The sequence below is a fragment of the Acinonyx jubatus genome, chromosome C1 (assembly GCF_027475565.1).
Source record: "Acinonyx jubatus isolate Ajub_Pintada_27869175 chromosome C1, VMU_Ajub_asm_v1.0, whole genome shotgun sequence".
Lineage (NCBI taxonomy): Eukaryota > Metazoa > Chordata > Mammalia > Carnivora > Felidae > Acinonyx > Acinonyx jubatus.
In genome coordinates, this window is record NC_069381.1 from 83,447,052 (window position 1) to 83,472,046 (window position 24,995).

Consider the following 24,995-nt stretch of genomic DNA (forward strand, 5'->3'; position numbering starts at 1 on the left):
GTAAGTATATTAAGATTTTAATTTTTCAAGGAGACATCAAAAAATATATGCACAATTCCCAGTAGAAATTGTAAGGTGGCATCCATAGTATATAAATATAAGATGTACTTTATATTAATGTATTTTTTTTTATTTCTAAACATCTTTGTGAAGGCAAAGGTCAGAGGTGGTAGTTTTAGCAAAAGGCAGTGGGTATAATTAGGTTGCAAACATGAACTAAGGTGCTATGTTTCTTGAGTTTATAATCTAGCTAAACAGCTGTATAATCTTGCACAAGTCTTGTAATCTGTGCCTCAGTTCTCTCATCTGTATGGTGGGGTCAGTAATAGTGCCTAACAGGTTTTGTGAAGATTGCATGAGTTCAGAAATTTAAACTACTTTAACTGGTACCTGGAAAATATTAGTAGCATTAAATTGCTACTTGTATCCATATTTCTAAAAGTCAGGTATATGTTCTAAGGGAAAAGAAATTACAACTGTAGAAAGATTTAAAAGCAATTACTTTTAACAATTGAAATACAGGTCTCCAGCCTCAGGTCTTAGTCTAATTTGGTTTAAAAGACAAAATGCTTTCCAAGACAATGCACATACTTCACTGTCTAATTATGTAAGGGGAACAAATCTTCAAAACCTAGGGTTAAAATCAATGATTACAAAGCTTACTGCCCCAAGCCTAATGCTGAATCAATATTCAGGTAATGAAACAGACATGTATTATTATTTTAAACTTTACTAATTGATCACTAAATGATTGTAATTAGTGCTTTTAGAGCTATAAAGATATAATTGATATTTGGATATAAAGACATAAGACAGAGTTTTCCCATTAAACCTAACATATATATTGGGTCTGGTTGCTCTTCCCTATTAACTGTGGTTGCTAGTTGAAGGACTTAGTTTAATTTTCTTGTGCTCTTTACTGTTTAAAAAAATCATTAGAATGCTAGAAATTTGCAGTAGGAGCATGTTCTGTGGTAGAGGTAGGCAAGGATCTTTTGACATGGGGATTTTTCTTTTATTGTATTAGCCACATGACAAGATCTATGTAAACACTAACATCTCTTTCAAACCACCCATACATGTATGTATTTATTCTACATTGAGGCTACTGAATATGTCCTTTGCTATGCTAGGCCCTGGGGATAAAGAAGTGAATGAGAACATTTCTCTGTTCTCAAGGGTCTTATCATTGAATAAAAGAGAAAAGTGAAGGAACAACTGCTATCCCATAAGATAATCACTGTGACAGAAGCAGTTAGCAAAAGAGATCCAAAGGAAACATTAAAGACAGGAAAGCATCTGGAGCTTTAAAGGTGCCCAATTCCTGGAATTTTATACTAGAAGTTACTTACAAGGGAAAACAAAAGCGAAGATAAAAGCAGGCAACATCCAAGATACAATTAAATGTTCTTAAGATACTGCCAAAAAAAAATTAAAATTATATCAGAGAAACTGCACAGGGAAGAACATTTAAGACCCTGGAATATCATATGATTAAGAGCGTGATTTGAAAAGTGCCTCCCACCTTTCACTCTTGGTGCCATTTAAACCCCTTGTACACATGGCCATCTCTGGCCTCTGTCCTTAAGTGGCATTTCCACTGAAGCCTGGGGCTATTCTTTCCTGAAAAGCACTAGACTAATGCCAGATGGTGACATGTGCCAGGATGGCAGCAGGGTGTAGTGGGGCGTGTGCATCTAGGAATTTAACAGATTAGGTTCCCCACTCTGGCTTTGTACTTAGAAGCCAGGCATGCTGTTTGGCTTATCTAGGGCGGGGTCTTTTCTTAAAACTTATCTTAAAATTCTCAAAGAGGTTATGAGTATTATATTAGATAATTTATGGGGAATTGCCTAAATAAAAACCCAAGAGATGCTCTTGTCTTCTTAGATATGTGTTGCTACTCCATAAATTCTATTTTTAGTAACTGAAAGCGAACTGAGTTCTAGAAAGGATGAGTAGTAGATTTGAGCATAAGAGGCAATTTTCATGTTTGAGTGGTAAAGAAACTGGTAGAGAAACTGTTTAAGAGGTAAGGGTTAAGAACTGGGTGACTTTTTTTTCAAAAGGCATCTATTTCCTGCAACACCCTCCTCCCGTTTGCCAATTGCAGCTATGGTAGCAATGTTGAGCGGGAAAGCAATTTGTGACGCATTAGCAAAGAAGTTGTATATATAGCATGTTTCCTGGACTTAGGCACCTGGGAAGGAATGTGGGTACTCCCATTACCAGCTTTGTGACCCCTGGACAGTTTATGTAACCTACTCTGTCTCAGTTTTCTCATCTGTAAATTAGGAATACCAATAGATACTTTACAAGGTGTGGACTGAATGGAAACTATCTATAAAAGAACTATAAGAGAACTTAGCACAATATCTGGCACCTACATCCTCAACATATATGCTATGTGATTGTTAATAAATTGGCCATGCTTCGTGTTTATTTAATACTAATGTCCTGATTTCTTTTGATTAAATTCAGCAAACATTTACTGGACACCTAAAACACTGAAAGCACTGTGTGAATACAGAGATCTCACTTTTCAGTACCTAATTTTAAAATTAGGGCTGGCAACATACAAGCATTGTAATTCATGGCAGACACACAGGTCCTAAAATGAACTAGATATGGAGTACATAAGTCAGAGTCTTCAGTTCTGAATGAAGAGCATGGAGACGTTTATGAGGAAGGTCATCTCGACCTTTATGAGGAAAATTTTTATGGGACACAAACGTGAAATGTAAGATAAAGCAGAGACCGGAACATGTCCTTTGAGATAAAAGTGTAATGGAAACAAAGGTTTTTCGTGGGTTGGGAGAGGGAAGAGTAGGTATGGAGCAAAATTAAACAAGAAAGCAGATTAGGCTATAAGATAAAAGGTCATAAGTGCCATTCTAAAAAAAATTTTGCACTTTATTCTATTATTAGTGGGACACTCTTAAAGGCATGATCAGACATGAACTCTAGAAAATCAGCCTAGAAGCATTGTGCAGGATGAAATGAATCGTGCAGGATGAAATGAATCGTGCAGAGACCAGAGGCAGAAGACATAATACTTTATAGAGGGTAGTGACCATGTAAAAGAAATGGTTGGAATGTTTCTGAAATCATGCCAGGATGTAGAGAGTTCTAGAACTAGATGGCAATGTAAACAGACCCTCACTTCACTGAGAACAGAAGAGATCCAGAGAGGTTAAGTGACTTGCCCCAAATCCCAGAAGCTAGTGGAATAAATGCGGAGAGGCTGGTTTCTCCTGGTGGTGAGACTGGCCTTGGTTTCCCTCTGTCACGCTGCCCTGTTTGAATTTGTACCTATGCATGCCATTTAAGCCACAGCATTTTATCTGTGAAAACTAGCTTAGATACCTAGACCTTGAATGACACTGTAGACTCATTCTTGACCTATTCCTTCCTTTAACAACACTATGTGTTAGTGTGTTTTTTCATAATTCATGTTTTGGAGATTCATTGTAGATCATCTGAATATGCTACAATTAAGATAGTTTTGGGGCGCCTGGGTGGCTCGGTCGGTTAAGCGTCCGACTTCGGCTCAGGTCATGATCTCTCAGTCCGTGAGTTCGAGCCCCGCATCGGGCTCTGTGCTGACCGTTCAGAGCCTGGAGCCTGTTTCAGATTCTGTGTCTCCCTCTCTCTCTGACCCTCCCCTGCTCATGCTCTGTCTCTCTCTGTCTCAAAAATAAATAAATGTTAAAAAAAATAAAAAAAAAGATAGTTTTATAAACTATGAAGCCCTATACTATATTATAGTATATATTATTAGTTATTATTATTGTCAGTATTTGAAGGAGACATTTATCTGTATTACCTACAAGGCAAAAATTACTAAGGAGTATCATTATATATATATATATATATATATATACATATATATACATATATATACATATACACATATATATGTATACATATACTGTAGGAAGTGAAAAATTCCACTATCGCCATGTTGACCTATGACAACCTCCTTTGTGGCACAAGCTTTACTAAACTTCCTTTGATCTGCTAGTATTTCTTCAGTTTTAACTTGATTTCAATATATTTATTAATGTTTTAATTTTCACATTTTATATGATTTTGAGATACTTTACTAGAATTGGTTCCCAGCCTCCCACTTAAAATCTGTTATTCACACAAGAAAATGTTTCTTTTCTTGTGGATTATGTCCTGCATATGAGTGGTAGGAATATACACAATACATTCTTTGACTTCTTGTGCCATCGGTCATATTAAAACCAAAGTAATTTAGCGCTGAAATTTCTTGTGCAAGTGTTCAAAAGTGAGTGTGATGTTTAAAGCATCCTGTATCAATGACATGCACCTTTCTACCTGCAGCCTTGGTCTAGATAGGCATCTTATTCTTTTCTGACAGCTACATTTTGATAACTAAGAGGGATCTCAACTCTCATATTCCCCAAACAGAACTTTATCTTTCTCCTACTTAAGCTTCTTCCACCTTTCCCTCTTCTAGTAAATGATGCTACTGACCCAATTGCTCAAGCCTTGAATCCTTGAATTCAGCCTTTATTGCTTTTTCTTCAGTGACCAGACCATCAACAAGTCTTGTGTGTCTCCAGAATCATATCCACATCTGGCAACTTCTGTGTATCTCCACCACTACACCTGAGTAAATGTGCCATCGTTTCTTGCCTGGGTTACTGCAAGTGCCACGCATCCACTAGCATATGGAAGCTTCATGAGTGCAGGGAGTTTTCTGTTTTGTTGACTGCTATTTTCCTTACATTCAGAGCAGTGTCTAGCATGTACTAGGTATTCAATAAGTATTTGCTGAGTTTTGGTGAGCCTTCTAAATTTTCACCCTGCTTCTATTTTTGACCCACCTCAATCCATCCTCAACCCAATAGCCAGAGTGATGTTCGTAAAATAATATTTTAAGGCATATTACACCTTTGCTTAAATTCTCTAAAGCATTTCCAAATGTACTTTGGATAAAGTAAGTATTAACTCTACCCACAGCCTTCAATTCTCTGCAGAGTGTGGCCCCAAATGCACCTCTCTGACTTCTTATATCACTTTTCCCTGTTGACTCTGCTTTTACCTGGTTTTTATACGATTAGTTCTTTCTTGCCCCATCAAGCCTCTGCTTAAATGGCACATATGTAGGTAGATCTTCTCTGATCTAAAATAGCAATCCAGGCACTGAGTTACCACAGCCTTCTCTTTTATCTTCTTTAGAGTATATGTTCTTTCTCATATTGTAATTTTTAAATTCTTACCTGCCTTCCTCAGCTAGAATGAAATCTCCATCAGAACAAGGACTTTGGGGGTGCCTGGGTGGCTCTGTCGTTAAGTGTCAGATTTTGGCTCAGGTCATGATCTCGCAATTCGTGAGTTCAAATCCTGCGTCCAGCTCTGTGCTGACAGCTCAGAGCCTGAAGCCTGCTACAGATTCTGTGTCTCCCTCTCTCTCTGCCCCTCCCTCACTCGCACTCTGTCTCTCTCTCTCTCAAAAATAAATAAACATTAAAAAAAAAAAAACAAGAAAAAAAAACAAGGACTTTGTTTCATTCCATCCATATTCCAGGACACGGGACAAGGCCTAAACACTAGGAGGCTCTCAGTAGCTATTTATTGAATAAATAAATAAATAAATAAATAAATATATTTAAAATATAAATAAAATAAATAAACATACAATAACATATTGTATGTTAATTGGCCCTTTGTGACTATAATTCCACTAGTTTAAGAGGATCTCTTGAGACTCTGCACTCACAATGGCCATGAAAAAAGGAAAAGAATGGAACTGACCTGTATTACTCTAGGCCAAGAGCAAAGTAAATTTTCCCAAATAAGAAGGAAAGTTGTTGGTTCTTATGATCAACATGCTAAAAGCAAATAAGTTATCTGAACTAGATAAAATGTCATGATAGATTCCATAAAGTGTTTTGCTAAAATTGATAGACTGTCAATTTGTATTTTTTAAATTGACCCGAAAAAATCAATATTATCTAGCAACTGTAATCTTTTGAAACACAGTTCTTTTGTTTGCCTTGTCTTCTAAAACTGTTATAATTTACTCTTAAAAATTGCTTCTATTATTTTTACTGAAAGTTCCTTAGCAGATGGCAATTATAAGAATGAATCTCTTATTTTTTAAAAACCATTTTGCTAATCGTCAGGTAATTTCCCTTCTCTGTATTGCTGCATAAAAATAGCAAGTTCATGCTTTTTTTCCTTCGCTACATAATAACTAGTGAATAAAATTCCTAATGCCTGCTTATACAGATCTTTTAAAATATCTTTTTAAATCTCATTTTAAATGCAATCAGAAGATGCCTATGCTTTTATATATCAACTCTGCATCTATGCCCAAATTAGTACATACCATCTGCTAAAGTTCTTCCATTCAAAAAGAAGTTTTGTTGATGAGTATTTCAAGAGATGAAGGATACCTCTGAAGACAAGTATTTAAAAGTGAGCATTATAAAAAAAGAAGTAATGATTTTAATTTAATTCATTACATTGTCTGGCAGTAAAATACCATATGGGACAACAATGCATAAAATTACTATTTCCTCAAATACAAATATTTTGTTCAAATCACTCTTTCTTAAAAACAAATTTGAAGTAGAATACAAAGAATAAATAAAATACAAAGAATACAAAATTGAAGTAGAATACAAAGAGAAAGAAACACCAAAAAGAAGAAAAATATGACTATCAATATTTTGAAAACAGATGAGGGTCTTGAAACACGTTTCTATAGAACTGTAAACAATATTAATACATGGGGAGAAAAATGGTGTCACTGAAAAATTGGTAGTTTCAAGAAGGCTAATGTCTGAAATGACTAAGGTACATAACATTACTGAAGGAAATTATTTTCACTCAAAAAATGAATTTATTATATTCATATATATACATATATATTTGGAACTCACTCTGATATATATTATTAGTGGAAATACAGAGGTGAGTAAGATTAGACCCCCACTTTAAGATTTTCATTTGGGGGGCACCTGGGTGGCTCGGTCAGTTAAGCGTCTGACTTCAGCTCAGGTCATGATCTTATAGTTCGTGGGCCCCCATGTCGGGCTCTGTGCTGACAGCTCAGAGCCTGGAGCCTGTGTCAGATTCTGTGTCTCCCTCTCTCTCTGCCCCTCCCCCACGCATGTTCTGTCTCTCTCTGTCTCTCAAAAATAAATAAATGTTAAAAAAATTTAAAAACAAAAAGCTTTTCATTGGGGAAGCAGAGCAAAGGCTCCAATTAACCTATAGCAGATAACTGTAATAAAGAAGAACACATACAAATTTCCTAAAAAGAAGTACTGGGGAATTAAGAATGAGGAAATTACTCTCAAAAATATTACCATGTAAGGCATTATGGAAAAGGTGACATTTGATAAGTATAACAACAACAACAATAATAATACTAACATTTATAAAATGTTCTTCATTCCATATATTATTGAAAATTACTTTCAATACTTCATTTAATTGTTACAACTTCCTGTGATGATGGCTACTATCAGTGTACCTATTTCATAGAAAAAAATACTGAGATTTAAGAAAAACATTTCCAAGGTCCTATTGGTAGTAATGAGTGGAAGAATGGATATTAGAACCTCCTAGGTGCCTTGAAAACCATATGACCCCATTGGGTTTGACCACAGTATGTTGAATTCAGAGTGTCCACACTATTTACACACACACAGGTACACACACAGACACACACACACTATAGGAATAGTACTTTCATTTCATGGTTATGTCTTCACTGGTACAGTTAAGCAGACTCTAAAGTAATCATCCACAAATTCAATGGCAAATAATATCTGTAGTAGAGAAGATTTACTTAATTTTCAGATTGGACATGTTAAGTTTTGTTCACCTTTCTGCAGAAGACATCAAATTCACTTTACTGGGGCATTAGTATATTAAACTGAGAAGATCAAATGTTATTTAGGTAAGTGTCAAAGGTTTCAGACCTGATTCCCATTTACAAAATATCTGTATGAGACCTAAAATTTCATTATCCTAAAACTTTATTACCATTTTTGGGAAAAAAAGCATAGAATAGTGGTTAAGAAATAAGACCGGAGCTATGATTCCTGGGCTCAGAATCAACCTCTGCCACTTACCAAAGGAGACTGGACTTCTTCACCTGAAAAACAAAGATAATAATAGCACCCATGTTATATCATAATAAAAAGTCTTAAGTTAAATGAGTTAAAATTAATTAATAAAATTACTTAAGATTTCTGAAACAAAAAAGTGACTGGCACATAGTAAGCACTATATGAAATACTGTTAAGTTAAAACTAAAATATATTTAAGTGGATTTAAGTGGAAAATCTCAATCACACATATGCACATGAAGCACTGCTTTATTGGTCAAGACTGAAGCTACCATTCATGCATTATGGGAGAGGGGAGTGGTGAGGAGAAATGATCACATATTTGGAGTGATCAAATGATCATGTGTTCTAATGCAAGAAATAGAAGTGATTTGATGTACTTTTTGTTCTCTCTACTGAAAAGCATCAATCTGAAAAACAGGAGGACAATGCCAGATAAATCTCTATACATAATTAGTTGTTCCAATAAACCTAATTCTCACCTCATTACAAAAAGACCCTTGGGAAAAGAAGGCATAATGCTATTTTCTACACTTATATTTTTAACTGGACAACCAGAAATAATGGATGATCAATAATGTCTTTATCAAAAATCTGCCCTGTTTAGTCAAATAATTATTGTGTCTTCTACAAGTAACAAAGCCTTAAGCTAAACAGTTCTTTTTAAAAAATGTTTATTTATTTTTGAGAGAAAGAGAGGCGGGGGGGGGGGGGGTGCGGTGTGGGAGACAAAGGATCCAAAGCAGGGCTCAAATTCACGAACTGGGAGATGATGACCTGAGCTGAAGTGGATGCTTACCCGACTGAGCCACCCGTGTGCTCTAAACAGTTCTTAATAATAATGTGACATAAACTGAATTTTCAGATTCTGAAAGGCCTAGCATCAATATACATGCAGTATTTTCTCTTAATCTTTGATCCTTGCTGGCCAAGCCCATGTCCTGTTCACCATATTGTAGTTAGCATCGACATAGTACTTGGCATATTGTAGGTTGAGTGAATTAATAGTTGAATCCCTAACACAAAGTCTAGAAAGTAAATTGTGTGTAATTTAGGTTTACCAGACAAACTAAAGGGTATCCAGTGAAATTAGAATTTCAGGTAAACAACAATTTTTAGTATAAGTGTCTTCCCAATATTGCATGAGACATACTTATGCTAAAAATCGCTCAATGATTATCTGAAATTATAATCTCACTGGGTGACCTGTAATTTCATTTGCTAAATCTGGTAACTCTAGTCTAGTTATTATAATAAATTAAGATTTATTAATTTATTCAATTAGTCATTCATCAACAAGTATTTATTGCTGTATTAAATTATTAAATGATGTACTACAGGCCCACCCTGTGCCAGGAACAATTCTGTGCCCTGACTCAGCAATAAATAAATAATACTGGCAGACTCTCACTTCATGGAGCGTGTATTTCAGCACAAATGGAGGGAGGGATGATGAAAAATACATAAGTGAAGTATTAAATTGACAAGGTAATTTCAGTTAATGATTGGTGCCATGAAGAAAATCAAGCAAGATGATAAGGGTCAAGAGAGAAGGATGGATCAAGGGCTACCTTAGTAAGAAAGTACAGGAAGTCATCATTAAATGATGAGAAGAGGCCAGTTGTACAAAGAGCCAGAGGAAGAGCAAATGTAAAGGACCCTAAGTAGAAATGAATTGGACTGTTTCAGGAAAAGTGTGATAACCAATTAGAATGTGGTGGGCAGGGGCTTGGGGAATTGTATAAACATTGTACAAGAAGAGGTAAGAAACTGAAGCAAGAGCCAGTTCATGCAGACACTTATATTCCATGATGTGACATTCAGATGGTATTTGAGTAGAATGGAAAGCACCAGAGTGGTTGAAATAGGGAGTGATATGATCAAAAGTATTTTCAAAAGACCTGTTGGTTTGCTGGGGGGAAAATGGATAGATGGGGTGTGGAGGGGAAGAGTGAGAGTACAAGACCAGGAGGCAGTCCAAGAGCAAAAGTGAGGGACAACACAGGCTCATAGGCTGGTGACAGAGGTAGGTGAATTGGAGATATGTTTTGAAGGAGGAAGCAAGAACACTCATGAAGGGCTTTGACTCTGAGACCGGAAAAGAGTGGTGAGAGAAGATAGCCATTTGTTTCCACTTAAAGATGCACTGATCCTATGTATGACCCATGCACAATAATAAACTACTCTTCTATATCCTTCTTTCTCAGTTGCCTATATTGGCATCATCGGTGGTTAGCCTGTATTTCCTTGAACTCACAGATGTCTTCAAACCTGTGCACTCTGGATTTAGCTGCTATGATCGGAGTCTTAGCATGCCATATATTGAACCAACCCAAGAAGCAATTCCATTCCTCATGTTGCTTAGCTTGGCTTTTGCCGGACCTGCAATTACGGTAAGAATTGCCCCCAAATTATGTTTGTCAGTCCCCAAAACTAAGAATGGCCACATTTGTGTAATAAATGTGTTAAAAATAAACAAAAGGTGAACTCTAAATCTTGGAACAGAGAGATCATGTCTTTGAGATATATTGAAAATATCATGGGACTTAATAGTTGAAAATTACTGGCATTCAAAGCTGTAGAAGATTATATGATTGCAAAATTGATGGGTCTCTAATGTTTAATTTTATAAATGATTCTAAAAATGTTAATAACTGTATAATTCCTCTTGAATGGCTAATATGATGTTTCTGATATACTTCCTAATTAATGTGTTCTTTTGGTATCTGAAGTCTGGAAAACTGGAGGGGAAAACCAAATAATTATACAGCCAAGAGACTTTCTTCTCAAAATACATGTAGACATCGCTTACAGTTCCATGTTTACTGGGTTAGCACTTTCTATTGATTAGGAGCACTGAGCACTAGCAATTGTAAAGTAAAAAGGTCACAACTCACACTTCTGGCATACTGGCTCATGCACACATGCACACACACACATGCATACACAGAGACAAATAAAATACTTTAGATTCAAAACAGGCATTTGCATTTTTAAACATGTAATATAAAATAATGCCCTAACCTACTGGAATTGAATTAAAAACATAGTTATTTTTAGTTTGCTAACTTACACATTATGAATAAACACACTTTTTCTTTTTTAAAAAACCTTTTTTTTTTAAGTTTATTTATTTTTGAGAGAGAGAAAGACAGAAAGAGCGTGAGCAGGAAAGGGCAGAGAGAGAGAGACACACAGAATCCAAAGCAGGATCCAGGCTCTGAGCTATCAACACCGAGTCCGACACAGGGCCTGAACCCATGAGCTATCAACACAGAGTCCGATACAGGGCCTGAACCCATGAGCTGTGAGATCATGACCTGAGCTGAAGTCGGAGGCTTAACCGACTAAGCCACCCAGGTGCCCCAACACACTTTTTCTTAATTCATTAATACATAAGACTAGACAGAGAAAGACAAATATATGATTTCACCCACATGAGGAATTTAAGGTACAAAACAAATGAACATAAGGGAAGGGAAGCAAAATAACATAAAAACAGGGAGGGAGATAAAACAGAAGAGACTCTTAAATATAGAGAACAGAGGGTTGCTGGAGGGGTTTTGGGAGGGGGGGATAGGTTAAATGGGTAAGGAACATTAAGGAGGACACTTGTTGAGGTGAGCACTGGGTATTATACATAGGGGATGAATCGCTGGAATCTATTCCTGAAATTATTGTTGCACTATATGCTAACTAACTTGGATGTAAATTAAAAAATTAATTAATTTATAAATAAATAAATAAATAAATAAATAAATAAATAAATAAGACTAGGCAAGCTTTTCCAGAAGGCTTCTTCTGGAAGAGGATTCTGCCCCTAGAATCCTACATAAAGAGCAAAAAACAGGTTTCAAGGTTAATAATATTTATTTCTACCAGTAGGAACTTTTAATTTGCCTTTATTATGCCCATGAATATCAGAGGAAGTGGTTTTTGAATGACAAGCTGTATTTGAATGGAGTTTTTATAGGATTCCCTAATGAACTAACTATTCTGGTTCAGCACATCAGCAATTTTAGAAAAAGAATCTATGCATAAACCTTCCAAAGTCTATACTTCTATGTAGCCATGAATTTGCTTTTAAAATTTTCCCCTATATTAAAAATCATAGCATATGTTTACACTCTAAATAAATTATACAAAATATTCTCAGAAGGTAAGGTAGAATCCAAAATTAATACTCCATAGAACTTTGTCATACTCAAAATACTTTGTAAGTTAATGAATTATTTGAACTCTAGTAACGCCAGGGTAATTGGAACTATTCATGATGTGCTTAGAAATAGCTGAGACTCAAACTAATAAAACATATTTAAAGTGCAGTATTACTCAGAATAATAGCATTTTCCTGTCATTTCTCTAACGACTTATTAAAAAATTCATATCATCAGTCATTTGATAAGAGCAAAATGGATATACGCTTTGCACTATTACACCAGGAAGCATTTCTCCTAGTTAGGGTATAATCCCCAAGTTTATTATAATAGAATATTTGAAATTAAATTCTGTACAAATGTTCAGGACTCTGCTGAAAAGATTGTGTTGATATTCAGTCATTGAAATAATTTGTTTTTTATATATCCAGAAGCCTTCCTTCCCCAGGGTATTTTATTAAGTTGCTAAGAGAGCAAGTCTAACTGTGGCACTTGCTGCTGGCACCGTTTAGCCCACATTGATCCCTTTGTTGACACTGTTACATGTCCTAAGGACAATGACCTTGGCCTCATCACGGTGTCCCTGCATCTGTGACTCCTTCACTTCCCATAATAAATTCTCTATATGCAATTTAGAGATGCTTTCTGGGGATTCTAAGCCAAAGCTTGCTTTCTTGAGCCCTGAGAAATGACAGGGCAAATCTGTCATGGCTGCCTCCCACCAAAGTTGACCTGGGGAACCCAGTGCCAGTTCCTCCCACAAAGAACCCACTGGATCTGGGGGTCTTCACAGGGCCTCTCTAGTGGCTGCATGCCTCTTAATGGAACAAGAGGCAAACTAGGGCAATATTTATACCCTGGGGTCCCTAAATACCCCCATATCACTTGGAGTTCCATGATATTCCAGGGTGTCAGTGATTCTTACACATGGTTTCATAGCTTTGTGTAAACACTCAAAGGTAAAACAAATCTTGACTTTGCTGACATCAAATATTGTTTTCACACCTTTCTTTTCAAATATCATGCTTCTTCTAGATTTCTTTCCAAGTTCATTTTCCCTTCTCTATTTTTAGGGCCTTCTCCCAAAACATTCATTTTCTCAACATTGGTCTTATGTCTATAGTCATCTTGTTCTAGACTCATAATTCTGCCTCTAATCTTCCTACATAGTTACAATTGTAACCTCCTTCCCCTCTTTTCCTGAAGGTGAAAAATAACAAGTAGACTCTAACCGCCAACTCCCAAGGATGCTGTTCTCCTTTTACCTCTATGGTAGCATAAACCTGTTGCAAATGCGGTGGTGAGCACAGGAGGGGAGGCAAGAGCAATCTTTCATTTGAAAATGGCTTTTAAAGCCCACTTCTGTGAAGAGAAGCACTTCTTGTTTTCACCCATTCACCTGGAGAGAAGATCAAGAAAAACAAAGACCTCATGTCCTTGATATTCTTCAAAAGAATCTTTATATGAACAAAAGAAGATCGACTGATTTTTTTATACAGGGGCGCCTTGGGTGGCTCAGTCAGTTAAGCGTCTGACTTTTGATTTCAGCTCAGGTCATGATCTCGGGGGTCGTGGGATCAAGACACAAGTAGGGCTGCCCTGATAGCACAGATCCTGCTTGGGATTCTCTTTCTCCCTCTCTCTCTGCCCTCTCCTGCTCTTGCACACGCACATTCTCTCTCTCTTTAAAAAAACAAAAAACAAACAAAAACAAAAAACAAAAAACAAACCCAAAACTCATGTCCACAATATTCTTTTTTTTTAATTTTTTAATCTTTATTTATTTTTGACAGAGAGAGAGAGAGAGAGAGTGCAAGTGGGGGAGTAACAGAAAGAGAGGGAGACACAGAATCCAAAGCAATCTCCAGGCTCTGAGGTGTCAGCACAGAGCACGACGCGGGGCTCAAACTCACCAATTGCAAGTTCATGACCTGAGCTGAAGTCGGACCTTCAACCGACTGAGCCACTCCAGGCACCCCCACAATATTCTTTAAAAGAATCTTTATATAAACAAAAGAAGATCGACAGATGTTCTTATATAGGCATTCAACTATAAATCTTTTAGTGTTTGCTTTTCAGATTTTTTAAAATGCTTTGAGAGGTTTTAAAAATAACTTGGCTTCGTGATGTTGAATGAGAAACTGTAAAAGTTCCTTTCATGTCTGTGAAATACATTTTATGTCTCTGAAACTGCCCTTAAATTGGAAAATTTCATCCTTAATATTCACTTTTCGTTTACTTTAAAGTGATAATGAAACCAGCATTTTGTTCAGTCCTTTGGAGACTGTGTCCCAGGGAAAACAACAGAGAGTACCGTAAATCTTCATGAAATCTATATGAAAAGAAAAGGATGTATATTTTCACTTCCCTGGAAGTAAAATTTTATTACATATTCTTAAAGGATAAGTATATCTAACTTTATAGAAGAATTCTATTGGAATTGGATTATGCTCCTAGAGGGTAACCTTAGCTTTGGGAGACTATGCAATCAAAAGGTAGAATATTAAATGTATTAGGGTTTCCAAAAGACATTCACTGCAAATTTAAACACTGAAGATACTATGATAAATATTATATTTTTGTCATTGTGCTTTGTTTTTTTCACATGGAAGACTTCTTTGATTGGAGTGCTTCCTCTGGTGGCTATTCTTAGGGCACTGCCCATATGATTAATAAAAAGCAATATATTTCTCACTATGCCTTTTCTGAAGTAGAGTCACTTCAGAATCTTTTCCAAAAACTTGCCTTGATATTGGACAAGCCAAAAAAATTGTCATTTCTTTTTTGGCTTGTGTACAGGCTAAACAGAATATTGCGAAAAGACGCTTGTCACAAATTGTTTTCTATTTACAAATGACAAAAGCAACAAATAATTTTACTGTCAAAGGCTAAACTCTGAAACCATATTTTAGCACAACAGCATGCCATTTAGAATGAGGAAACAAGTAGGTGCATTTAGAAATAAATCAAGAAGCATCTCCCCTCCCCCTGAGGAGAATTCCATCTTTAAACAGAATTGAACCACTTTGAAAATTCATGCAATGACATACAGCTCAAGGTTAAATGAATAGAAGTATGAGGAGAAAACTGATGTGTTTCTTAGAGAGGACCAGTGGGTGATGTCAAAATAATGACAAGAAACCTCTATCCATAATCAAGCCAAAGAGTATTAAAGTACTCTCTTGACATACGAGTTTTGAGCATATTACACAACTAAAATAAAACCCCTGAAATCTCAAGGTCATTTGAGATAATGACTATTGTGTTGTATGATAAGATACATTTCCCTAATAGCACTATACAAATAAATGTGTATATAATTTAGCTTTCATGGGCAAAATGTGAATCATTACATATAATTGAAAATAGGGGAAAATTATTCACAGAATTATTGTTGAGAAAGTGAAGATGAAATCAGTATTTTTTAACCATACAATAATGCACTTCAGGAATGAGTGGTTAATGTTCTTGAAATGATGAATTTGAGATACCCATTATCTTATGCTTTGTGTGTGGAATATCATGCCACATCTATCTGTGCAGAATATAGAACTTATTGTGTTTCTGTGTCTAACTTACGGTGATAATGTAGGATGACATTTTTCAAGAAGTATAATTAACTCACTGTTCAATTATTTGAGAAAAAAAACCCTCCTTTTGATGATTTCTGTAAGATTGATTTTAAAGATGTTTATCATGTATGCCACGTGATCTTCACACATGTGTGATTATTGGTAGAGTTCCATTAAGAAAATTATTTTTATACAAATTAAGATTCTTTGTAATTGTACACATACCATAATACCTAAAGAATTAAATATAGCAGATTGAACATTCAAAGCAGAAGGTCGTAGGCTTACTGTCATTAGTTTTAAAAAAACTATAGTTTTAAAAACTTCATAAAATAAATGTTACACTAGTAATGAAAACTGAGAAGTTTCCCTTGGGAAATCTGTTTGAGCCCCTAATCATGACCATGACTTTTAAAGTGACACCATCACTTGTATCTAAGAGACTTCTGGTGTCTCATGTAACTCAACTTTCCTCAGCTCCACACATATCTACAAATCAATGTCGCATTTCATAATAATCTCTTAGGCACAATAATCTTAAATATTTGAAAATTTTTTTCATAAATAAAACTCATAATTTCAAGTCTTCTCTTTTTTTTTAATTTATTTAATGCTTTTATTTATTTTTGAGAGAGACAGAGACAGAATGCAAGTGGGTTAGGGGCAGAGAGAGACACACACACAGAATCCAAAGCAGGCTCCAGGCTCCAAGCTGTCAGCACAGGGCCCGATGCAGGGCTTGAACTCACGAGCTGTGAGATCATGACCTGAGCTGAAGTCGGATGCTCAACTGACTGAGCCACCCAGGCGCCCCTCAAATCTTACTTCTCTTGTATAGAATAACCAATGACCTGAATGCCCAGGGTAATTAGCCAACAAGAATCCCACAATGAGGGTAACAAATGCAAACCCCACAATGCCAGGCATTGTGCTAGACAATGAGAATTAAAGGTAAATAAGAAATGTCTCATCCCTCAGAGACTTGTAGTCAGGTAAAAGACAAAAAAATGAACTGTTCAAGTGCATTTTAACCAAGCTTTGCTAAGAGGGAAGGATGAGGTGCTGAGGAAGCCACAAAGAAGGGGACCTAATTCAGTTTAGGATGCTGTGGGGTATTTCAAGGAAAGCTTCTTAAAGGAAATGATGCCTAAATGCATTGGGTACCTTCCCTGATGTCCTATGTCTTGGAATCCTACAGCAAGTATACTTTTCTTTATCTTAACCTAATCCTTCTGATACTACAGCATGGCTCACTGTCCATTGTAAACACATTTTGCAATCTTATACCTAGGGAATAACACCTTGCTCACCTAAATTCTCTTGTAATCTGCATTCTCCAATAAAGTAGCTACCAGCCACATCTGGCTATTTTATGTTAAATCTAAATCAATTTAAATTTTAAATACTGAATTAAATACAGGGTAATGAAACTAAAAATTTGGTTCCTCAGTTGTGGTAGCTAAATTTCAAGGCCCAGTAGCCACATGTGGGCAGTGGCTACCCTACTGGACAGGATGGAAAATATTTCCATCATCACAGACATTTTTATTACGCTGCTCGGCTTTAGATAGCACCTTTCTAACCCTGTGCATACTTTCCAGGGATTGAACCTTCTGCTCAATCCCAAATTGGTTTATTGAAATAATATGCCAGTAAAATTTCCTAATCCTAACTTTGGTACTTATTTTGTTCCTCATCATCCCCACCAGTCATCTTGTTTTTGTGCTTTTAGCAATGAAATGCCAAGACTCAAAGGGTTAGGGCAGGATCAGTCATCATGCAATTAATCAATTAGGTATCATCCCTGGGTGTCATTGAGCAAAAAGGCCAAAGACTGAGTGCTCCAACTGCATGAAAATGCCAGGATGCTACCACAGCCTTGAATGGTACATAGGCACCCAGAAGATCCAACCAGAGCTCTTTACAGTGCCCTGATTGCTTCTTCTCACTGCTCCCTCAACTACTCAGGAGAACTTGCTCACATCTCTAAAGCTTTTAAGAAAACTACATCTTTACCTTGTTGAACTGATGATGTGTTAAGAGATAAGGTAGAATTCCTTTGTACCCACTGAGTCCATTCCGAACACTGCCCTGTCTTTACAGATTATGGTAGGGGAAGGAATTCTCTACTGTTGCCTGTCCAAAAGAAGAAATGGGGTTGGACTGGAGCCCAACATTAATGCCGGAGGCTGCAACTTCAACTCTTTCCTTAGAAGAGCCGTCAGATTTGTTGGTGAGTGTGGGGAACCACAAAGAAAGGAATTTTTTTCAAATAGAAATGTTATATTTAATTACAGATATTAAGTCTTTAAAGCTATAATTTAGATGTATAATTTCGGGTCCATGATGAGTTTTACATTATATGAAAAAACTGTTAAAACACTAAGATTTGGGCTTTGTATCTGTAATGGGTTATTTACAGTTATAGTGCTTGTTCTGAGAGCTAACATGCCATACATTTCAGTATATTTTTGTCTTAGCTGTGGCTGAAGCATAAATCTACCTTAAAATGGTTTTTCTGGATCTGTGTTCGTTTTTTAAGGTGGAGAATAAATGTCAGCAGGCCATTATGAATAGATAACTCTTCAGAAATTAGTTTAGCCACATCAGTGATTCCATTTCAATTCTCCTGGAGTGTTTTCATCCAGAAGTTATTGCACATGGAAATGTCACCATAGAGAGAGCTGAATCATGGCTATTTATCCTTGGTTATATCCTCTAACTTTGCCTCTTATTTTTTATAAGGCCTATAGAAAATCAACATCTGAATCTAACCAGTATCTAAACCTTCATCTCTTCTGATTAGCATGAGACTATCCTAATGTTTGAGTCACAGGCCTTTTTGTTCTCCAATAGGTCAGTAAAAAATTTACCTGTAACCTCTCAGCTCAAAGGAATAGGTCATTTCATTTAATAGCTAGAAGATAATGAAGTACAACCTTCTTCCTCACTAGAAGAAAAGTCCAGTCTAAGTCATGCCCTAGACTTGCTCCACTAAGCAAGGCACTTGGAGATGGTAAGACAAAAAAAGGCCCTTTAGCAGGGTCACAAACTGAGGCAAGGACAGAAATCTTAAGGACACATAGCTGATCTGAGAAAAATAAATTTTTGTAATGTAACAAAATTCTGTGGACAAGGGGGCATATGACCTCTGTGAAAAGCCTCATGCCTTTGAGGATGGTCCATCCTTCCCTAGAGAACAGTGCCCAGAGTCAGCAACCTCATCCTCCATGGGTCAGGAGATTCTTATTCTCCTAAGGCAGACATGGATGGGCTTCCCCACTGAAGCGAACTCCTCTCTAAGACCTTGCATACTTCTGGGAATTAGAATGCAGAAATTAAGGTTGTGTCATGAACCCTAGTCGAGAGGGTGGAGAAGGAATTGGGAGAGTAGTTGCTAGATGGGGATAAGCAGAAAAGGAAAGTGGAAAACAAGGTAACGTGCAGGCCAGTGACCGTGGTCTGGAGGAGTCTACTGATGAATTGCCCAGCTGCCTCTTGCAATGATTTCTATGAGAAAATCACGAATAAGAATCCAGGATGTCAATTCAGAGTGAATCCAGGGTGTCAAGACCATGTAGAGGAAGCAGGTGAGTGAGCAGAGCTAGACTCCCAGGCAAGGGACCTGCATCAGAATTTGTGAGTTTATGGTTTGAGACTGGCCACAGGACACAAAAGAAAGATAGGATTTGGGTGGGGAGATACAAGAACATCATTTCTGAATTCCAAACACGCAGGAAGGCTCCCACAGCCCCGGACCCAAGATATAACTGTTTCTGCGACAGGACCCACCTGCCCTCTTCTCTGTTTTAATTAGCATTCCTGATATGACTACAGCTTGTAGGGAGTTGGAACCAGTTCTATAGGGTTTAGGAACTACTGGAGAGAGCGAGCCCTGAAAGCTCAAACATGTGAAGCAATTTTAAACCATTTTGAATTCTGCTTCATCCCCTGTATTTAATCCTTCTCAAATCACACAGTTGGCCACCTTAATATGTCCTGGGGGTCTTACAAGACACCAATGGCAATGATATTGAGAATAGGTCCTGCTTAACCCAAATGACAAAAATACCTCAGATGACTAACTTGGAGATCCTAATTGCCCTTATTTTAGCAGCAAGTATCTGGTTTAAAGGTTTAGGAATTTTCTATACTGTTTTCTCCAAATTAACTCAGAGAAAATAATCACAACAGATTTGAAGGTTGCCACACTAATGTGTGATAAACATGGCTGATGATGGCACAATATCAGCATTAGGCGCTAACTTGGTAACAATTTCTTTCCCTCTGTTTGTAGGCGTTCATGTGTTTGGACTGTGCTCTACAGCTCTCATTACAGATATCATACAGCTCTCCACAGGCTATCAGGCGCCATACTTTCTAACCGTGTGCAAGCCAAACTACACCTCCCTGAATGTGTCTTGCAAAGAAAATTCCTACATTGTGGAAGATATTTGCTCAGGATCTGACCTTACAGTGATCAACAGTGGCAGGTTAGAAATTGAGACTTAAAAACTTTCCATGTCAGTGTTTTCATTGTTCATTAGTAGTGTGGGGTATCATTTTAGGCCCACATTTTTCAGTCATAATGACTTTGGTTTTATTTATTTTTTTCAATTCAGTGATTTCTTTAGTGGTTATACCATAGAAAACCCATTGGTGGCTCTTTCCAAATCCTCCGTCTGTCTCCAAATTTCACCCTCACATTGCTGCCACTAATATTCATATCACCAAATTCTACTCACATTTTGTGATCTACCCTTTACTCATTATGGTTTTAGGTTATCACAGTTGGTTTATTTGAGGATATTATAGTTAGTCATGATTTACAGTTAATACGTGTCCTGTATTGACTTATGTGGTATGCTAAATATCTATATTTACATCTCCCTTATATGTTTTAGTTTTTAAAAACTATGTGAATTTTCTGTTTGGTAGAGTTTTATACATACATCTTCTTTGAATAAACCCAAAAGATCACTATAGCTCCTAACCTTGCATTTTAGAAAATAAAAGACAGGAAACCTCAAGAAAATACCAATGCATTAAGGTTTTTTTTTCAGTGAATAAAGTAAAAATTAAGCTTTTTGGCAAGAGATAATGTTTCGGAAGTTCAAAAGAAATAAATTGCAGAAGGACAAAGGGCAATGAACGATTTTGCTCTAAGAATTTCATGTCATTTAGTGAGTTCCTAAGATCAATTTAAGAGTCAAAAATAAGCTAGTAAGTACTCTTGAAGAACACAGCCTGATATTATGTAATTATATACATTCAAGTTCTCATGGCCCATTCAATAATTTTGAAGCTGCTTTTAAGACCTGTGTCTTCTTCTATTCTTTCTCAATCCTTTTTTACATATCTTGTCTGTATTAAATGGTAATCCTTTTTATTGGGTACCAAATAATTAGGAGGATTTTAATATAACTGAATTTTATCTTTAATTTTTTTATCCATTAAAATAAATCTCTATTTTTTTCTTCACCTGTCCTTTTCAGTGTCTCTCATATCCTGTGTTCCTCCTCTCTCACCTTGCTTCTTAAATTTAACTAGATTCTCAGCAATTCTTGAGATGATAATTATTTTAAAGTGGAAAATGCAGGGAAACGTTTTGTTAAGATTGGACTTCTTGTGTTTTCTAGAGTATAAAAAATACACTTAGATTCACTGCTGTGAGAAAATAATTTTCCCTTTTAAAGTTTTATGTAAATTAAACCATATATTTAGGAGCATAGAAAAAGTTTAAAAGCTTTAAAGTCCTAGGTTTTATGGACCTTTACTTTAAACTGACATAATTCTAATACCAAAGAACAAATATAATGTTTTCCAATCCATTTCAACTCTCGACCATCATTCCAGTGGTGTAACAAAGTGATCATCTCCAAAGCTGGCACTTGATATTGAAAAGTGTACTACTACTATTCTTTCATTCTAATGGTGATTAGCAGTGTTTATCACTCAGATCTTTCTCCAGAAAACTAAACAGAAATTAAAGTTATCACTTATTGCCTTGAGGCTTTTAAGTTGAATGTTTTAACCACCCAGTGTTCTCAAGATGATTGTTAGCAGTGGATCTGAGATAGAAGACATAATTTGACTGTCTTCCTTTGGCAGAAAATCATTCCCTTCTCAACATGCGACCCTCGCTGCCTTTGCTGCTGTGTACGTTTCGGTAAGTCACTGGCTCTTTTTCATCAATCTGTGTCCTAGAGAAAATTAGAGAAATGAGTGCGGTGTCCAAGTGACTAATTAGGTTATATAGCCATGTAATAAAAGAACAGTAAACTTTAGTATAGCAGTCCTGCAACACAATTGCATCGAGAGCAGAAACTGGGTGATACTGGAAACAATATTACAGTAAAAGAACTTTTCTACACAGTCATAATATTTATTCATCCCAGTATTCCTCCAATGTAATATTGTACCTCATGGCAGGGTACCGTGAGCTACATGAATGTTATAAATCTGAAACTGAAAGAACTGTGTTAAGCACAACACACACACACACACACACACACACATGCTTTACTTTCAGCATTTATGTAACAGTTCAAAGTCAGTGTAAATTTGATAAATGATATGCAATGAATCATCATCATATCTGATTAATACAATAATCCATCAGGTCTTATGTGAGAAAAGTAGACTGAAATTATGTGACAAGTAACGTGGAAACTAAACAGTTATCTGGCTAATTTTATGGCTTCAATTTATTTTTCAAAGTTTCATGTAAGTCTGTTTTTTACTAGATGAATTTGCTATGTATTTCCTTTTTTTCAGGTATAGAACATTACAGGGCAAATGGAACAGTAAAATTGATGTTGAGTGTACCAGTTAGGCTTTGAGTTTAAGTGTTTGATTACAATTTAATAGTAAAATGACCTTTCTAACATACTTAACACATCTCTTTCATTTTTAAGATGTACTTCAATTCCACATTAACGGATTCCTCTAAGCTTCTGAAACCTCTCTTGGTCTTCACGTTTATCATCTGTGGGATCATCTGTGGGCTAACACGGATAACTCAGTATAAGAACCACCCAGTTGATGTCTATTGTGGCTTTTTAATAGGAGGAGGAATTGCTCTGTACTTGGTAAATAATTTATTATTCTTACTTGATTAACCACAGTTTAAATGGAAAACTTGCACTGAACATTTTGTACTGTAATAATTTACTTGCAATATAGTTTATATACGTGAGAAAATGTTTGGGTGCCTCTCCATTCTAAGCCAAAACACACATCCTACTTTCAGCAAAATAATTTTTTTAACTTTTCCCATGGACTAGAAACTCCACTTTTAGGATTATTGCATTTTATCCTCATCCACACACATGCCGAAAAGAATCAAGGATTACTTTTGCTAGTATAATTTTATAGATGAGGAAAGTAAATATTAGTGAAAGTAAGGTTCATGACAGTGAAGGTTTAGTAGTTTATATAATTTGCCCAACAACACAAATGTAGCATCTGGATATATAGGCACCAACTAATACTGAATTTTTTAGCAGTATTCTATTTTCAAGCCTAATCTTCTTTCAAAGGAAATATTCTCAGCATAAGGAAACTGAGATTATCCATTTCATGCATTAATTCTTTCACTCATTCATTTTACATTTATTCAGTATATGATCTGTGCTAGGTACTATACTGAGCATCAGAACAGTGAGAATATATAGTCTTAAGAAGTCTTCAGTGTAAAGACTAATAAAAATACAGATGGTTACAATATGTTAAATGATATAATAGGGTGTGAACAAAATGTTTTGGAATAGCAGACTGAAGAAGGAAGTTAGGGAAGCCTTCAGAGACATGATGTGGTTTTTAAGAAATAAGAAATTTTTTTCTTAGGGTAAGAAAAGGAGGAAGGACTTTCAAGCAGAAGAAACTACACAGGCAAAAAGATGGACGCATGAAAAAGCAAGTATAAATGGAAGGTGAGGGAACAGGAAGTATGAGAGATAATGGCCAGTTTCCAGCTTGGAAGACTGGGCAGATGGTGACTTCTGGTCTAGCAGACCAGGTAAACAATGGAGGGAGCAGCTTGGTCAAAGCAGCTCAATTTAAGGATCCACAGGCAGTTGAAGAGTTGGGTCTGGAGCTCAAAAGAGCAATTGATAGGGGAGAAATAGACTTGGAAGTCATGGATATTATTGGAGGAAGCACCATTATAGTTATAGGGGTATATAAAATTGTTAGGTAATAAGAATAAAAGCCAAGAGACACCAACATGCAAGCAGCACAGAGAGGAAGAGGCAATAACCAAGGAAACTGAGAGAGGCTGGTAGAGAAATGAAAATCATCTATAGCAGCAGTTCAATCACGTGATCTTGGTGCACTGTGGAAGGTGTTACAAGAAAATGATTACAAAAAAATAGTAAAAGTGCTGAGGCAAGCAGTGATTAATTTTCATTTTTATAAACTAGGATGGTCAGGATTGTTACTTCAAATCTCATGCTTACTCACATGCTTTCTTCTGTGGCAGAGAATATGATCCAGGTAAAGATAGTATTCCAGGAATTGGGCATAAGCTTGGGTTTCTCATGCGAATGTTGATTGGTGATGTGTGTTACAGAATAAGAAGACTGAGAACTGCATCCCCGTAGTTCAAGAATTGCCTTCACACGTGTGTGATTTCATGGTGTCCTGGAATTAGCATGGGCTCCATAGTCTGAAGAATTTGGGCTTGAATCTCAAATATCCTTGACATGTGGCCAAGTTACATAGTCTCTAAGAAGCTTGTTTCTTCACCTATGAAATGAGAATAATAGCTACTTACTTCATGGTATAACAAGGATGAAGCAACTATATTTATTAAGCACAATGCTAGGCACTGAATGTTGAACAATATGGGCAGAGGTTATTTGCAGTCTAGTGGATGATTTTCCTAAACTTACAACAATTATTACAATTATTAATACAACATTAGGTAGGCCTGCTCATCCTGGGAAATCTGGCAGCGAGAGCATAGATAGATATTATTTAGAAGAAAATTTCAACCGGGAATTAAAGTGGTTGGATAGGCAGAAGCTTGACTTTATTTAATTTCTGTTTGCATTCTATGCCCTGAGGTTGCATATTCATCAATTCTAAGCCAATGCTGTTTTAAATTGTTAAGCATTCTATAAAATGTTGATTCCATGGGATTCTTT

The 24,995-nt window shown here is 36.3% G+C and overlaps 1 protein-coding gene and 1 long non-coding RNA gene across 5 annotated transcripts in view; one reads left to right on the forward strand and one right to left on the reverse strand.

The window, feature by feature from the left end:
- The window catches only part of LOC128313936 (uncharacterized), a 133,812-nt gene that overhangs the window by 24,873 nt on the left and 83,944 nt on the right, over positions 1–24,995 (reverse strand). For all 4 annotated transcript variants that reach the window (XR_008295080.1, XR_008295078.1, XR_008295079.1 and 1 more), the window contains 3 exons: positions 24,310–24,594; positions 13,540–13,673; positions 8,121–8,143 (listed from right to left, as the gene is read on the reverse strand). This is a non-coding gene — a long non-coding RNA (uncharacterized LOC128313936). The remainder of the gene's footprint in view (positions 1–8,120; positions 8,144–13,539; positions 13,674–24,309; positions 24,595–24,995) is intronic.
- Positions 1–24,995, forward strand: part of PLPPR4 (phospholipid phosphatase related 4) — a 39,891-nt gene that overhangs the window by 12,451 nt on the left and 2,445 nt on the right. Inside the window, exons 2-6 of the mRNA XM_015073830.3 lie at positions 10,325–10,510; positions 17,950–18,079; positions 20,144–20,339; positions 21,958–22,015; positions 22,764–22,937. Coding sequence (XP_014929316.1) covers positions 10,325–10,510; positions 17,950–18,079; positions 20,144–20,339; positions 21,958–22,015; positions 22,764–22,937 — 744 coding nt within the window. The remainder of the gene's footprint in view (positions 1–10,324; positions 10,511–17,949; positions 18,080–20,143; positions 20,340–21,957; positions 22,016–22,763; positions 22,938–24,995) is intronic.